Below are 12,355 nucleotides of genomic sequence, written 5' to 3'. Positions count from 1 at the left end.
AAAATCTGAACAATTTACTATCCTAACGAGCGAATGCGATATTCAAGTCGTGTAGCCTTCCGATTTCCAACTTCCGGATATGAATCATAACAAACCTTTGGACTCAAAACATTCTTCCGCAAGCTTTTAAGCATCGTTCGACAACCTTGCTCCCCTGGTGGCGCCACCAACCAACTGGCTCCAAATAAAATAAGTCATAAATCTTCTGAAAACTTTCCCCCGAATCCTCCCACATCCCCCAGATACCGAACAGTTGGTGCTGGTTCTCGAAAAATTGATTCGGTTGCTCTTTGCACTAAATCCGAAATAAATCTCTTTTTCTTCCATTTTTCTCTTCTTTTTTCTATTTTCACGTGTCTTTTTTCTTTCTCGTTGCGATACACTTCTTCTTTTTCTTTTCATTTCTATTGTTTTTGCAGTGTTGGCGGCAACCACCGAGCCAGCTCCCTGCTGTCCATGCTGCTCCAACTTTTAACAATCTCGGTGGTCATCTCAACCGGTATAGCTGAATACAAGAATTATGACGGGTAAGATTTTAATTGGAGTAATTATCTAAATTAATAATTACAGGTTCAAAATTCTAGAGGTCAATTTTCAAAATCCACGTGTCAAAAAATATGTGCAAGAAATAGATAAAAATTTGGGATTTATGGTAAGCACTTATTAGTTCGGCACAATTCTTACAACTGCGCTCCACTGAAATCCCCTTGTCTCTTTTTCTTTGCGTCTCTCAATTTCGCACACAATTTTCTTCGGTTTCGGTAGAGCGCGGTTGTAAGAAGTGTGCAGTGCTAATACTCTTTTTCAGATTTTCGTAAAATTAAAGCAAAATTTCAGCCCGACTTCCTTGGAGAGAACTGGAAACAAAAGCAGGCTCACTACTTCATTGATAAGGATTCGGTGGAGAAAGTGAGGTCGAATTTGGCAATGAATAATATCACTTATCAGATGAGGGGTAAGAACAAGAATTGTAACAACAAAAAAAAGACAAAAAATTTATTCTAGATGTGAACCCGCAGTTATTCAAAGTGCGGAGAAAAAGAAGAGATCTCAACGGCGTTGTCACTATTAATGATGTCAACAATCGCTATTTGAGTTATGACGAGGTAGGGGAGTGCGCTCTATCGCACAAGACTTTCAGCTGGATATTTTCAGCAAATGCAATTCCTGAACACACTCTCTCAACAATATCCGGAGGACGTGAAACTTCAAAAATTGGGAAATTCGTATGAAGGAAGAGCTCTCACTGCTGTTCGGGTATGTCAAGTGATACGGAAATCACCAGTGGAGCGCGATTGCAATAGGTTCATGATCAAAATAAATTTTTAAGATCGGAGACGATGGATCAAATAAACCAATCGTTTGGATTGACGCCGGTGTTCATGCACGTGAATGGATTTCATATAATGTGGCGTTGTACTTGGTTTATACGGTGAGTAGTATAAATTCCAGGGAAAAAAATTATATGGCTAGAAAGCTGAAATCATGAGGATTTTGAATCAGTTTTCAAAATTTATCAAGCATCAATTTGAACGGAGTTACATTGAGATTAGTCAGAGCTCTGCATATGAGTCCAGACTTTGAAACTGTAAGATATGTAACTCAGCTCAATGTTGTCGTACGTGAATTCTGAAACCAGATTCAGAATCCTTATTTTTTCAGTTTTCTAGAAATCTAACACACGCTTGAAATTTGTGAACATTTCGCTGTTTTTAACGGTCTAAGCCCGAACTGGGGAAGGCCTCCGAGTGACCGTGGAGTTATGGGACGTGACCTATATCGTTGGAAAGCTGAGAAAACGCTGATTCCAAATATATACTCAGTTAGTTTTTCCCAGACTTGCAAGATTCCGGGCCGGCCCGGATTTGAATTTTTGAACTTTTTTCACTACAATTTTTTGTCCAAAAATTTATTTTCTGAAAATTTTTCATATTTTTCCTGAAGTAGATTTTTCAAAAACCTTCGAAACCTACAAAAATTGTTTTTAAGAAATATTTTTCAAAAAAAAATCTGGAAATTTTCGAAAAAAAAATTTGAATTTTTTCAGTACTGAACTTCCGGGCCGTGCCCTGGAAATTTTCATTCCGGCCCGGCCCGGCTCGTTGCAAGTCTGGTTTTTCCCTCGAGATCTGGTGTTCGAGAAAAACAAGGTCAAAGTTCTGAAAAATTCCGAAAATTGCAAAAAAATTGCATAGTTTTTTTTCGCGTCAAAAAAACAATAATTTGTCATTTTTCCGAACGTTGACCTTGTTTTTCTCGAATACCAGGTCTCGAGAGCAAAAACTGAATATATATTTGAAATCGGCGTTTTCTCAGCTTTCTAATGATATAGGTCACGTCCCATAACTCCACGGTCACTCGGAGGCCTTCCCTAGTCAGCTCAATGTTCTCGTACAGAAAATCTGAAACCAGATTCTGAATCCTTATGTTTTCAGCTTTCTAGAAATATAACATACGGTTAAAATTTTCCAACATTTTTTCCCTGTTTTTAACTGTCTAAGCCTAAACAGCGGCTATAGTCCACAATCCCTACAAATATCAAATGAATCCCATTTCCAGATCGTAACCCAACCCGCCTACCGTGATCTCCTAAACTCTGTCCAACTAATCGTCGTTCCCAACACGAATCCAGATGGCTACGAGTACAGTCGAACCAACGATCGAATGTGGAGAAAGACGCGTTCGCGCTTCTCGAACAGTCGATGCGGCGGAGCAGATGCCAACCGAAACTACCCGTTCTTCTGGGGAACACAAGGTGTCAGTCATCATCAGTGCTCTGAAATCTACTGTGGATCTCGTCCACAATCCGAACCCGAAGTATTGGCACTGACGAATGCGATTCAGCGAGAGGAGACGAGAATCAAGGGATACATTGCATTGCACTCTTACGGACAAGAGATTCTGTATCCATGGGGACACACGATGCATACTTATCCAAGTGATGTGAAGGATTTGATTCGGGTAAGAGGGAGCTCTTTTATTAGAGGTTTAATTTAGAAATGCGTCATTTTCAGGTGGGAAAAGCTATGGCGAAGGCTATCAAGGCGGTGAATAATACGGATTATAATGTGGTTAATAGTGGAGATGGATTGTGTGAGTTCTAGAATAATTGAGGGATTTTTTCAAGGGGAATATCAATTTTCCAGACCCTGCCGCTGGTGCATCAGATGATTGGGCAAAGTCTCGAGGAATCAAGTACTCCTACACCATTGAGCTCTCTCCGGTTGACGATTAGTGAGTAGTTGCTTCTCACACTTCCACACCTCATCTATCCATTTCAGCACTGGATTCGTTCTCCCAGAAGAGCGCATCAATCAAGTCTGCCGTGAGGCGTTTCAAGCCATTCAAGTGTTGATGATCGAGGTGAAGACAATGTTCGGAATCAGAAGTGTGACGTCATCCGCTTCATCTGCTCAGTCATCACTTCTTCTGAAGCACATGAGATCTACAATCAGTCGGGGATTCGGACGGGGATAGTGAGAAGGTTGACATTACAGAAGTCAGGAAGCTGAATCACGGGTTTTTTGAACATGATTATTGCTTTTTTTATATTCAGTATTTTTTGTTTCTAATAAAAGTTCCTATTTAGTTTTGTTTGCGAACTCTTCAAGCGCTAACACATGCAGGTAATCTTAAAATATTTTACATTCACGGGATAACGATTATTTACAGTTTAGAACTGAAAATAGTTAAATTATTGGAGAGAAAAAGTGACAGATATAATGAATTTGATTATGTTTCGAGAAAGGATTGGGGGACTATGACGATGGAAGAAGTGACAAGTTGAAAAAGGGAGAAATCTAAACGATGCAACTATTTCTTGAAGTAATGGAACAAATTTCGACTCGTCGGTCGTTTATCCGTCGGTTTTCGTGGCGTCATTGGCACAGTTTTGGGTTTAGCGGATACTGGAGTTGTGAGGGATGTCTGTTGGGTTTTGAGTACGAGTTTTCTCGGGGAGAGGAGGGCGATTCGCTCATCTTCTGGTATCACTTTGGCACATGCTGACTCGCCGAATTCGGTGACACTTGGTAATCTGGAAAAGGAGAATACAATTATATATTTTGAGCATACTTGTCAAGGCCCTTTCTGAATGATAATCGAAAAGTTTACTTTTTCGCGAAAAAATTCAAACATTTTCAAAAAAACTTGAAAACATTTGAAATTTGAACTTTCGCGCCAATTACCCGGGCTAGGCCTCGACAACTATGATTTTGAGGAAAAACTAAAGATTTTCAGAATTCAATCAAAATGGCTGAACTATCAGTCATTTCACTACAAAATATCTCGTTTACCTTGCTCTTGTCACCGTTGGCACATTCTCTCCCTTCTTAATCCACCAATCCTCGATTCGCTTCCTTCCAGTCTTCGACAACGACTTGTCACTACTCTCGTCTTCGGAATGGGGCGGCGACTCGCCGAGCATTTTGCGGCGGAATGTTTCATACACAATATTTGGCAAGTTTTTCGTCGGGTGCCTGAAAAAATTATATTAATTTAATACTAATAAAATAAACTTACTCATAGTAGAATGGATTCTTTTTTATCTTTTTGAATCGTATTTGCTGGGGAGTACAGTATCCCTGGATGTTCGAGTTTGATGGTTTCAGCGGGCTGGTGGATGGGGAGGATGACATTCTGTAGAAAAGTTAATAAGTTTTTGTTAAATTTCAATTTATGTATTATACTTTTCTGAAACTTACTTGAAAACCTTCGCCCTCGGCGATTGATGAAGTCTCAACGGTTTCGGACTGGAACAAATCGACTTAAACGGACTCTCAATAATCGGTCGTTTCGATCCCCGACTCTTCTGTGGTGATCCACTCAATCCAGAATCCGCCCGTTGTCTTGGTGACAAAGATATACTATCCAATCCTGTAATCGCCGCATCCGACTCTTTCAACTCGAATGGTTTCACTGATTCGTATGCTAATTCTGGATCATTTTCTGGAATTGAAGAAGTCGAGTACTTTGAATCGTCTTCATCAAAGCATTTCCACGGTCTCCTCTGAATCGGTTCCGTCCAAATTCGAATACCTCCTTCGTCACACGATAGAAAATATTTGCCACGAGAACTCCATCCAACATTCAGCACCTGTTTCAGATGTCCTCCACACGACCATCTCGGCAGTCTCGTTCTTCGTTTATCTATCTCATCTGGAAGTGTCACATCATTCCGATACGAGTACTGATCCTGTAGATCCCATATAACTGCTCGTCCGTTCTCACTTCCACACGCTATAGTATCGGAGACCGGAGAGCACGCAACTTCCGTGTAGAAGTTGTGAATGGTGGCGCCAGTGTACGAGTTGACTGAAATTATGTCATTGTTTATGTGTGTTTCGTGTGTTCTTGAGCGAAACACAGTAAATCGGAAAAAATGTGATCGCGAGGAATTAGAAAACACGAAAAAAGTGTGCCTTCTATGAGCACAGATAGCAAAAATGACAAAAAATGAGTGTTCTTGCTAAAAACAGGAAATTTCAAGGAGTTTTGTTGTGAAAATAAGGAAGCATTATACCAAACGTTAAATTCCGATCGAAAGGTTTGGCGAAATTGAGGTTTTCAATGTTTCTTTCAAACGAACTAAGATATCTTTGCTTATAAATGTTCAAATTTTTGGTTGGAAACAAGGAAAACCCAGTGGAACAGTTTGAGCAAGAATCTCGCCATATTTTATAAATTTATAACAATTGTTATTCAGAAATAAACGGTTTTGTCCTATTCTCTACCTGGTGAAATCGACTCTGACTGTATCGAGTATTCATAAATCGAAGAATCTGTACACGAAGCGAATAGTCGATTTCCGAATCGATCCATCGTCAAACAAGTGATTCCATATGATTTCTTATTAGAAGTTGGCACTTTCAGCACTCTTGCCGGATGCCCAATTCCGTTCTTTGGGGGTTTTCGAATATCCCAAATTCGTATTCCACTCGTCGCATTCTCGGAGGCACTTGCCACGTGGTTTTCATCGAGGAATAGAACTGACGTCACTTTGTGATTCTCTTGGAGAGAGTTTTTCGATTTTGGGGTTCCGCTGGTTTTGGATTTGGAGTCCGCTGGAAAAATAAGAAATCGTTTTATTTTTATTGTAAACGCCTGAAATCAGTGATAACTGTTATTTTTGAAGTAAAAACGCGTCAAAGGTGCACCAGACACTAGAAAATTTGTTTAAAATCGTCAATTTCGAGAAAAAATGACAAAAAATTCGTTTCAAAACGAGTCAAAGGTGCGCCAGATCCGAAAAATTTTGATTGTGGACCAAAAAATAGTCAAAAATCGCACTAGAACTTGAAAAAAGAGCGTCAAAGGCACGCCAGACACACCTGAAAGAAGTAATCCGTCAAAATAATTGAACATTTTCAGTTTTTCTGTCAAATTTCCTATAAAATTACGCTATAAACCGTATTTTAATAGAAAAAAGAGATCATGAAAAAGAAAATGTTTGAAACACAATGCTACAGGCACCATCTAACTAAAAACTATCGAATTCCAGATATAAACTCACAATTCTTCGGATGAGCTGACTTATATGTAATCGTAGCCATCCGGCATTCCTCATCTTGTCGCTTTACTGCAGACACTCTCATATCCCAAATCTTCACCTGAAAATCCCGGCCACCGGTCACGAATACATCTGAAAACTTATTTTTTCGTGAAAATTTTTAATTTTTAATTATAAACCCTACGCGGATTATCCTTAGCAAAGCAAATCGATCTGACAGATCCGGTATGTCCATAGAATATTTGTGACTTTCGATTCATTGCAGGTTGATTCAAATCCCAGCAGCGAGCCGTCGAATCTCCAGAAATCGATACGATTTGAGATTCTTTTTGTGGCACACCCACGACATCCATTATAGCACCATCGTGAGCGGGAAAAACTGAAAATTGATAGGTTTTATTGAATAACAAAAGGGAAATCTTACAATGAAGCTGGCGCTCCTCAAGCGGTACCGATCGATCATGAAACTTTCGCACATCGAAAATTCCGATATTTCCGGGATCGTCGCCCATGTATAGAATGTGTTCTTGATTCCAATGAGGAGAGAATCTGGCTGTAACCCAGCAATCGTGGTCATCTGTCTCTCCCGTTGGCATAAAATAATGTTTTGATTCTAGGTCTTCGTAGACTGCCGACGGGTATCGAAAGTACTTTTTATGTGTTCTTGTTAGTTGAAGAAAGTCCATTTTATGTCTGGAATATAAAAACAAAGTGTGGGAAAGCTTTTATTTGTATAAAAGAAGCGAAAGTGATGCGTCACTTTTTCAAATTTAATGATTTCGCGGATGTTACGACACTCCGTTATCCCGTTTGCGCCTGTTGTTTACCGTAAATCGACACTATTTATTTGGCTGGTTTTCGCATATCTCTCGAATAAAATGATGATTTCTCTTTAATTTCTTTGTTCATGTTGTATTTTTTATGATAAATATAAAATATACTTGCAGAAGAACCTAAATTAACAATGGATGACGATCACATAATGCGCAAGAAGCCAGAAGCGATCGAAATGGAGTTCCAGGATAGTGGAGAATCGGCTCTTGTAAAGGTAAGTCGAGCAGTGAAAAATTGAAGAATGGACGCGAACTGATCTAAGAAAATCTCCTCAAGAAGAAAGTTTAGAGGTATTTTAACGGTTGCGTAGTGAAAAATGTTGAAAATCTCGCTGTTTTCGTGGCTCCGGGACATTTCGCCACTACACGTTTCGCCACCAATTTTCGGAATTTTCCAAAGCTTTATGGGGAGAAAAACATATCACTGCTCGCGATGATTATGATAATTAAAGTGATATGTTTTTCTCCCCAAAAAGCTTTGGAAATTTTCCGAAAATTGGTGACGAATTGTCTGGTGGCGAAACGTCCGATGGCGAAACGATCGGTAGCGAAAATTCACGGAGTCTCCAGCAAAAAGCGGTCTCAAACCGTTCTTAAAATCTCAACATTAAATAAATTTCAGAGCACACTACTCAGCAGCCTGCAAAACAGCGAATGGGAGATCGCGGTGAGGAGAGAAGTCAAAAAGTTCTTGGAGGTTTGTTGTTTCGCTCATTTTTTACCTTTTCTCAACCCTTTCATTTCCAGAAAGCCGGCGACGATGTGAACGCGAAGGAGGTGTTCGACGCCGTCAAGGACATGGCACGACGAGAAATCCCGCAAGAAGCAAAGAAGAAACTTTACGATCAAGTGCTCGAATTCGTTACATCGACGAATAACCGGTAGACAACGACGAGTGAATTTCCCACCTCGATCTCTCATTTTTACTAATTTTCTCTTTCTTTTCATCTGTAACATTTAACATTTCACTCAATTTTCATTTCCAGTAAACACGGTTACAAACCCCCACATGACGATTAATCGGGGAGGCGATAAGCCCAGCAGAGTGACAAACAAGTATAGAAGACACGACATCAATACACACGGTTCTCTCGAATCAAAAAGTTCCGAATCAGTGTAGTTTGAGTGGTAGAAAACTATGAAAATGAGGATTACGGGTGACGTCACGACATGTGCTCGGCGTGCTTGTGGCGCCTTTAATAACTGATAAAAACGTGTATAAATGGGCAGCGAGAAAATGATAATACAACTTGAAATTGGTTCTTTGAATGCTTCGACACTGCGTACTCATTGCACTTGGTGCTCTTTTCTGTAATGCTGCCTCGGATATTGCTGGTCCGTTGACAGACGACTTCCAGGCATGGCTGGTGACGTAAGTGACTGGGGGATAGCAATAAAAATTATTAAAAAATGAGGTGGCGCGGCCAGGAATTGAACTTGTGAGGTGTGCGCGAAAGGCAAAAGCTTACGCCTTGAGACCACGCGGGGCATAGAGAAAGGTGGTGGGAGGGCATTGATAACTGGGAGCTTTCAGGGAGCTTATTACAGTTAAAGAAAAAACTTCAATATTCTAGAAACGGCTACTCATCCTATGACTTCGTTCGTGCTGACTATGGAACTCAGGGAAGTTACGGAGGAAAAACTGAGAATGCACCGAAAGTAGTCAACACGCCAGTCGTCTTCATCCATGGTAACTCAGATGCAGCTCTCCGTAGAAGCTCCGCAGCTACCGGTTGGTCGAACTCTGTCCAATACTTCCTGGAGCACGGATACACTGTTGCTGAGTTGTATGCCACTTCCTGGCAAGATACAAACGCTTTGAATGCAGCTAAGAGAACTCACGATTGTACAGATCTTATCAGACTTCGGAAGTTCCTTGAAGCAGTTCTCGCTTACACAGGAGCACCGAAAATCTCAGTTGTCAGTCACAGTATGGGAGTGACTCTTGCAAGAAAGATTATCAAGGGAGGATCGGTTAGTGCTCCGGATGGATCGTGTGATTTGGGACTTCCATTGAATAAGAAGGTGGAAGTGATGATCGGAATCGCCGGTGCAAACTATGGATTGTGTAATTGTGAGGGAGGAAGTGCCACGTTGGAGAAGACTTGCAATCGGAACAACGGACTGTGGCCTGGAGATTCGTGTGGATTGAACTATTTGGATTGTGGACTCACACCACTTCCATGGCCATGCAGTGGAGTCAACTACTCAGCGTTCTTGATGCAACTCAACTCGGATAAGAACAAGGAGGGAGACTATGTTTTCAGCATGTGGAGTCTTTGTGAGTTTCAGACATTTTTTGGTAAACTTTGATTCTGATTCTGAAGCCAGAATTTCCAGAATGTGGAAAGTTTAGTTGGTTATCAATATGTCTCGTTTCATGTTAGAATTTGAGCAACTCTGAGTTTTAATACGGAATCCAAATAGCACTCTCTCAAATTCAAATTTATAGCAAATCTTGACCCCGTGGAGATACGGTAGGTACGGTTATAGTCTCTCCAAAACAAACAATATTCAAATAATTTTTACTGTAAATTGATGAGAATTCCATTTCTGGAGTCAAAATTAGCAAGATTAAAACGCAGAACAAGTTATGGCTCGGCGAAGATCTCCAATGTGAGGTGCCGAACTTCACCGAGTCATAACTTGCATAGTTGGACGGAATGACATTTTTTGACTTCCGGAATCCGTAATCCGGTACCAGAATGAAAAGAAAACCGGAATTTTTGAATTTCGGAATCCGGATTCCGGACAACTATGATTACGGAAGAGTTGGTATCCTTGTTCCCAAAGTAACATGTTCCTCGAAAAATCGAAGAGTATCAAAGAGCCCATACAGTATCCTTCAGCTCCCAATTTTCTCTCCCCCTTTCCTTTTGAACATTGCCTATTATTCCAGCCGACGACTTGATTGAATACGGAAACATGGTGTGGGGACGATCCACATCGTTCATTCCAACCTCCGACGGAAAAGTGATCTACCACGTGTACACGCACATGGAGACCAAAGAGCTCACTTATGTCGATCAATACCAGATGGTCAAATACAAAACAATCCCATCGCCAACTGCTTAAGAAGTCCTTCTTTTGACTACCCATATCTATACATACATATACATACATTTTTCTATTCTATTTATACACACACATGTATTACTCCCCTCTGTGCCATATGAATATTCTGACTATTACAGGTTGTAAAGCGGTTTAGTTGTGACCTCTATCTTTTTATTTGCAAGAAATGAAGAATGATTAAAAGAAACTGTGTCTGTGTATTGAACTTGTGGGCATGAAACGTGATGACAACGTGGTCATCATGCTTTCGAGCACAACACGGAATAAGAGATTAGAGATAAGGGTAAGAGTCTCTCGAGAGACTACAAAGTTTTAAGTGGTTTTAGGAAATTTTAGGAAATGTTAGTACGACCAGACTTTATCAGGTTAACTCTGGTTGTGTAGATCATACCTTGAGCTACATTTTTGTAGTTGATTAGTTGTTGATAGCTAGACACCCCAAGAAGTTATAGAGCTTAGAAGCTGAGTAGAGAGAGAGGGCGCAGACTACGAGAGTGTCTAGCTGTCTGCGCCCTTGCATCTCTCAGAAGGTGTCAACTACAACAATGTAGGAAATTTCAAGAGCTACATTTTTCTAGTTGAGCACTTTTTGATGGCTCTTCTAACTTTTGAGATACAAAGCGTTATAAATTGGTACGACCACGATGCCCTTGATTCAAACGCTTCTCTGAAGCTTCATGATTTATCAAAAAGTAGCCAACTAAAAAAATGTAGCACAAGTTAGAAACTACACTTTTGTAGTTGATCACATTTTGAGAGCTCTTCCAGCTTTTGAGATATGAGGTGGCGTGAACGTTTTACACTACAAACAATTAACAATTAACATGATTGGTCAATAAAGAAAACCGTGACCTTCACTCGAATTTTGTCGTTTTTTATTTTCCACGTGGCCACTTACCGTTCATTTTTCAACGAAATCCACGGAACTTGTTATTGTATAAATTGAAATAGTTGAAAGTTGAACTAGTAACAAATCATAGTCTTTAATAGATGCCAAGTGTAGAGAAGAGATGTATTGGAGGAGACGCTTCTGGAATTGAGGAGGAATGTGTTGTCATTGAGAAGACTAAATTGAGTTTCCATGGAGAACTCGAGGACTGTAAGTGCGCTCTATTGGCAATAAATCGGATATCGGAAATCGGAATTCCAGTGGATTCCATTAGACAAAAACTACAAAACGTTCGTCACATTGAAAGTGGAGTGGAGGTGGTTGGCACGAATCTGGCAGTTTTCGATTTGTTGGATCATGTGGAGGAGATTAGGAATCCAGATGGTTATGCATTGGAATTCAGAAATAATAAGAATTTGAATAGAATTCGAATGAATGAGTTGAGAGTTTTGGATGGAAAACAGGAGGATGTTCTATTCGAAAACGATCATTTTATAGAGGAAATTCATGGGAATTCTGATTCGTGAGTTTCTAATTCCCTTCTCAAAATATTGATTCAACTCCAGTTTTTCCGACTTTCTCCATCTGGAATCAATTGCTCGTGCTTCTCATAAAAACGAAGAATGTTCTCCAGAATTCGTTAAAATTATAACTTCGGAGGCATCTGAATACGGATGGGATCTCTATGCTCTTATCGTTTCGTGTGCCGTTTTGGCAGTCATTGTCACTGTGCAAACGTTCTATTTGTTGAAAGGGAAGGGGAAGAATCGGAAGAATAAGATGAGGTCGAAAGGAAGAAAGAAGCATAAGAAGGCTAGAGGGAATAGTGAAAGAAGTGAAAAGGACGAAGAATAAAACTCACTTTTTTCGTTTTTTTCTGAAATAAAGGTAAATAAATGATGGGCCTCAGATTTACTCTGAGCTACGAAAGAAATCAGCGAAATATTCGATGATTTCTTCCGGCATACTGTCAGTTTGAAGAGAACACTCGGCAGTTCCTCCGATGGCATTTAGGTATTAGAAACTTTTTGTTTCAGATAATCCAAGATT

The 12,355-nt window shown here is 40.1% G+C and overlaps 5 protein-coding genes across 5 annotated transcripts; 4 read left to right on the top strand and 1 right to left on the bottom strand.

The window, feature by feature from the left end:
• Positions 1-456: 456 nt before the first annotated feature.
• Positions 457-3,477, top strand: GCK72_017404 (uncharacterized protein; the record flags this gene model as incomplete). The annotated part of the gene is made up of 10 exons (XM_003102332.2): positions 457-527; positions 571-652; positions 838-955; positions 1,006-1,106; positions 1,156-1,257; positions 1,331-1,432; positions 2,560-2,961; positions 3,015-3,093; positions 3,147-3,234; positions 3,282-3,477. The coding sequence occupies 10 exons, from the start codon at positions 457-459 to the stop codon at positions 3,475-3,477; spliced, it is 1,341 nt and encodes a 446-aa protein (XP_003102380.2).
• Positions 3,478-3,813: 336 nt separating this feature from the next.
• On the bottom strand, positions 3,814-7,194 carry GCK72_017403 (uncharacterized protein; the record flags this gene model as incomplete). The annotated part of the gene is made up of 8 exons (XM_053732070.1): positions 3,814-4,036; positions 4,296-4,478; positions 4,522-4,638; positions 4,704-5,313; positions 5,733-6,062; positions 6,512-6,640; positions 6,693-6,887; positions 6,933-7,194. 8 exons carry the CDS (start codon positions 7,192-7,194, stop codon positions 3,814-3,816), a joined length of 2,049 nt encoding a protein of 682 aa, XP_053580983.1.
• A 278-nt stretch (positions 7,195-7,472) lies between these two features.
• On the top strand, positions 7,473-8,226 carry GCK72_017402 (uncharacterized protein; the record flags this gene model as incomplete). The annotated part of the gene is made up of 3 exons (XM_003102347.2): positions 7,473-7,556; positions 7,964-8,038; positions 8,089-8,226. The coding sequence occupies 3 exons, from the start codon at positions 7,473-7,475 to the stop codon at positions 8,224-8,226; spliced, it is 297 nt and encodes a 98-aa protein (XP_003102395.1).
• A 383-nt stretch (positions 8,227-8,609) lies between these two features.
• GCK72_017401 (uncharacterized protein) lies at positions 8,610-10,416 on the top strand (the record flags this gene model as incomplete). Its single annotated transcript, XM_003102290.2, has 3 exons — positions 8,610-8,713; positions 8,916-9,622; positions 10,241-10,416. The coding sequence occupies 3 exons, from the start codon at positions 8,610-8,612 to the stop codon at positions 10,414-10,416; spliced, it is 987 nt and encodes a 328-aa protein (XP_003102338.2).
• A 214-nt stretch (positions 10,417-10,630) lies between these two features.
• GCK72_017400 (uncharacterized protein) lies at positions 10,631-12,160 on the top strand (the record flags this gene model as incomplete). Its single annotated transcript, XM_003102327.2, has 3 exons — positions 10,631-10,699; positions 11,407-11,828; positions 11,872-12,160. 3 exons carry the CDS (start codon positions 10,631-10,633, stop codon positions 12,158-12,160), a joined length of 780 nt encoding a protein of 259 aa, XP_003102375.2.
• Positions 12,161-12,355: the final 195 nt, after the last annotated feature.

The sequence above is a fragment of the Caenorhabditis remanei genome, chromosome V, assembly GCF_010183535.1.
Source record: "Caenorhabditis remanei strain PX506 chromosome V, whole genome shotgun sequence".
Lineage (NCBI taxonomy): Eukaryota > Metazoa > Nematoda > Chromadorea > Rhabditida > Rhabditidae > Caenorhabditis > Caenorhabditis remanei.
This window is presented reverse-complemented; position numbering and strand designations above follow the sequence as displayed.